The sequence below is a fragment of the Lathyrus oleraceus genome, chromosome 6, assembly GCF_024323335.1.
Source record: "Lathyrus oleraceus cultivar Zhongwan6 chromosome 6, CAAS_Psat_ZW6_1.0, whole genome shotgun sequence".
Taxonomy (NCBI): Eukaryota; Viridiplantae; Streptophyta; class Magnoliopsida; order Fabales; family Fabaceae; genus Lathyrus; species Lathyrus oleraceus.
Genome location: NC_066584.1, coordinates 304,042,303 through 304,046,973, shown reverse-complemented (window position 1 = coordinate 304,046,973; position 4,671 = coordinate 304,042,303). Strand labels below are relative to the sequence as shown.

Genomic DNA, 4,671 nt, shown 5'->3' with positions numbered 1-4,671 from the left:
TCCATGATATCGTGGCTGCCAACCACCCTCCATCCTTAACTATAACTCTTTCCTTCGAATATCTCATAATCATCTTACCAAGAAACCCTAACAAAGGGGAAACAAATATGTAAGAGAAAGAAAATTTATTCGTTACCTCAAAAGAAGTGATATTGGTAAGTGACATGAATAAGGGCCGCTAGAGAGACACCACAAAGATGTCAGAGCAATAATCGGGAGGATCTATTTATGAAAAATGGAAACAACTACAGAAAAATAAAGGAGGAATTTCTAAGTTGCAAGAGTGGAGAAAAGGGGAAAAACAATATTTGGACTTCTTATATATCAATTGATACAATTGTCACAAGATCAACGTTATAAAGCATCGAAAAGTACAATTGTGCCACCAATGGTCGTGATCTCGCCTCGATCAATTCAAACAATCTAGTAACCTAAAAAGCGGGTGCAGTTTTAATCGCTCACTATATATAAGCTTTACACACATTGGTTTCATGTATCTTTTTCACTCTCACTATAAACTTATTTTCTAACACTTCACTTATTTAGGTGTTGGAGTGCTAATCTTGTATGTCCATTATGCTCCACCATATCAGAAACACTTTTCACCATATTAGAAGACTTCTTCCTACCTCATTTCTTATTATTGGTTCCATCATAGAAAATTTGTTAGACGATAGGCTTATATCTAGAGGGGGTGAATAGATCACTAGTTAAAAAATTTGAACAAAAAACAGTTTTGAAAATTTTATGGTAAGTAGAAGCAACCTGAATCGAATCGTTTAACCGAACCTTTATCGAAAAGCTGGGGCATGCGTAAATTCTATTAACTTATAATAATGAACAAAAATTGATCAAATACTTTGGATCACTACCAATTGAATTCTAAACTATAAGGGTAGTCTATTTCTAATGATCAATCACAAAAAAAATCTGTTGGGACAAATTTTCGAACACCTTGTGTGCAATCAATTTTGTTTAAAAATTTATATGATATTGTTGATCTTAAAATCCAATCACAATCTAAAGGATTATGATCAATTCAACAACACATATTTCAAAATGTAATAAAAAATATTATCCAAACAAATTGATTGCACGTTCGATGAATTCAACAATTGACAAGTGAAAAATAAAAGAGATAGAGAGGGAGAGAGAGTACACAAGGAATTGTTTAAGCAGTCCCCCAATCGAACTTGATATGGATACGTCTGCCCTTAATTTGAACTTGAATTGAGATAATGAAATTAACCTTACTTTGTAAAAGTATGTATACAAGAGAGATGTAGCAATCCAACCCTACAAACCTTGAGTTTGATGTTGATTATGACAACTTCTCTTTCCTTGATCAAAGCTTGATCAAGTAACCTAACAATTCTGATTTGATTCACTGTCTCATGCAACTTCTTTGCAATAAACTCATTGTTATTCAAAGCTTTCACTCGATCGGATCCAAACCTAAATTATTGTCACCCAAGATTTACCAATATGATCCACTGTCCCACACTATTCCTTTGCAAAAACCTTCCGTTCTTCGAAGCCTTCACTCGATCGAATCCAAATTGCATAATCTTATCCAAAACCTTCAAATCCTAATTTGATCTTGAAGGAAAACCCCAACTCAATTTTCTTATTTGAAACCCTCAAAGATCTCAAACCAATTTACAATTCAATCAACCTAAATTGGACGTTATCAATCGTAATTCTAGATGTCACCTAAACAAAGAATGATTATGTGTAGTTTGTTTGTGTGTATGCATAGAATGAGGTTGAAGATGATGAGAATGCTTTATAATTCTGGTTTCATGAAGGCTTACACTAGAAACCTTACTAGAAAAGATGCATGTATGAAGTATTTATATGCATGCATGTTTGGAGGCAAAAGGAATGCAAAAGATTTGAAAAAGTTGTGAGTTTTTGGAAAAATACGTTAAATAAGCCGACTTATGTAAGTCATGAGCCGACATGTTCGAAGCATGTGTCGACCTATATAGGTCATGTGGCGACCTGTAAAGACGACACGTCAAACAGAGCCTACAGACTTTAAAAATGCAGTACATGTGTCGACCTGAAAAATAGATGTGTCGACACATAGAAAAACATTTCTTCTATGTGTCGACCTAAAACATGTATGTGTCTAACACATAGGTTATTTTGCCCATAAAACTTATTTTTGATGCATGAAACCTTTTCCAACTTATTTTCAAATGTTTTTATGCTTCCTAATACAAAGATGCACACTGAGAATCATAAGATATTGTCTAATATACATTAATGCTAAAGTATCCTGGTTTTGACATCATACAAAATACATCTAACCGAAAGTTGCACTCACAAAAATTTCCACTATATTTATGTTATATGGTAGCCTCGTGGATTCTTTTGTCTCACCATGTCAGTGTGCTTTTTTTTGTCTCACCATGTCAGTGTGTTAAAGGTTTGTCAACGCACATTAGCATAATAATTTTGTGATTGGTCATTCAATGAATCAATAATTTTGCTTTTATAATGTATTTATACATTCTTTCAAGACACACGATCACAATTTCAAAAATCGACGGCGATGATAAATTGAACCAGCTGAATCGAGAATAAGAGGGGTAATTGATTCAAATTGTCAATTAAATCAATTAATTAATCAAATTGATAAGAGTTGGCGAGAAACAAACAAAATTAATGAAAGATATAAACGTATTAAAGAGGAGTAATTTTAAAGAGTAATATTTTTTGAACATTTAAAATTTGACACTGTATTCTAATACCGTATAAAAATACATATTTTATAACTATTGATTTAACAATGAAATGAAAAAAATTGATTAAAAAGTAAAATTGTATCCATAATACATAAATACAAGGTGTTGAACATCTAAGATGGTGTCAAAATATCATTTCTCAAAGAACACATTTAAAGTTCATATTACATGTCGGCCGTGATACTATGTTGGTCCTTATTTAGAATAAACATTTTAAACTCCCAAAATAATAATACCAAAGATACTTAGAATATACACCATTCATAAAAATAAAAAAACTTATAATATAATACATGACTATGTAACACTATAAACTTTCATTATTTAGTCTATTTTTGGTTTCACCTTTAGATTTTTCACTTCCCTTTTGTGGCAACTCTTACCGTTTTACTACAACCTTACAAATTTTGTATATAAAAACAGAGTTCCGCACACAATTACAAGTTACAACACTAACTTCAAAAAACAGAGCACTCTGTTTTCAACAAAATGAATTCCTTCCCAAACTCTTCCTCTTCATTTGAATTCAATTATCTTCCCTTCAACGAGAACGATCCCGAAGAGATGCTTCTCTACGGCATGATCAACGACGCGAACACCACTCTCAACAACCACACCAGAGTTATTAAGGAAGAAGAGGTAAGTTCCATAAGTTCCGAAGAGAACGAACCGAGGAAGGAGAAGTCATACCGAGGCGTTCGAAGAAGACCGTGGGGGAAATTCGCAGCAGAAATAAGGGATTCTACGAGAAACGGAATGAGGGTTTGGTTAGGAACTTTTGACAGTGCTGAAGCAGCTGCTTTAGCTTATGATCAAGCTGCGTTTGCCATGAGAGGCGCTTCTGCTATACTCAATTTTCCGGTTGAGATTGTGAGAGAATCGCTTAATGATATGAATTGCGATGAATGTTCGGAAGATGGTTGTTCACCTGTTGTTGCTCTTAAGAGGAAACACTCTTTGAGAAGGAAAATCGGTTTCGTCAAGAACAAAGAACAAGATTTTAGAAAAAAAAACAACAATGATAGTAACAATATTAACCGTTTCGATAATGCTCTCGTGTTTGAAGATCTTGGTTCTGATTATTTAGAACAATTGTTGATGTCTTCCGATGAATTTCCTTCTCCTCAGTGATTCATCATTTCAACTTCAACAGAGTAAAATCTAAAATAAGATATCTTCTGCACGTAACTGCAGAGATTAATTCTCTTCAAAAAAAAGTTAACACTACTGCGTATTTAAGACTGAGTCTAATTCCAGAAAAAAAACTTTTGATTGCGAGGGAAAAGATAACTTATCATCTGATCCAAATACTCTTTGATTTTAGTCCGTTTAATTTTATTTCTATCTATTTTTTTTTTGTTTTTTTAGTATTTTTATTTAATTAATATTTTACTTTTTTTTTAGAGGGTGATGAAAGCCTTTGTTGTGTTTGAATGATCAAAATTTGAAGATCATTTGATTTTTTTTTTTTTAGTTTGTGTTATGATTATGTTTCTTTTTGGGAGTCTATAGGAGAATTTTCTTCTAAATATTTGTTTTTTCTTTTGAATGTAAAGTTTAATAGATAAGGATTAAGGAATGAAGTGGTGAAGTTTGTGGGGTATAGTTTTTGTCGTTATTTATTGAGGTGATTGTTGTTTTGGCTTTATATGAGTGTAAAGTCAACATGCATAGAATAGTTGTGTAAAATGTGAAGTGCACGCGTGGACAAAAATACAAGCAAACATATAATAGAGTTTCTTAACCATTTTGGTAACCTTGTAATTTTGTTTCAGGGTGTGCCTCAAAATCTCATATTTTTGGCAATGAGATCTTCATGTGACAGCTTATTAACAACTTCTTTGTTCTTTTATGTAGTCTTATTTTTTGGTTTTCATGTAAAAAGATTTAGTGGGTTATAAGAATTAAAGATAAAACG

At 32.5% G+C, this 4,671-nt stretch overlaps 1 protein-coding gene across 1 annotated transcript; it reads left to right on the top strand.

Moving 5' to 3' along the window:
• The first annotated feature begins 3,181 nt into the window (after nucleotides 1–3,181).
• Nucleotides 3,182–4,358, top strand: LOC127097564 (ethylene-response factor C3). Its single transcript, XM_051036056.1, has one exon. It carries the CDS (start codon nucleotides 3,243–3,245, stop codon nucleotides 3,882–3,884), a length of 642 nt encoding a protein of 213 aa, XP_050892013.1. The 5' UTR covers nucleotides 3,182–3,242; the 3' UTR covers nucleotides 3,885–4,358.
• Nucleotides 4,359–4,671: the final 313 nt, after the last annotated feature.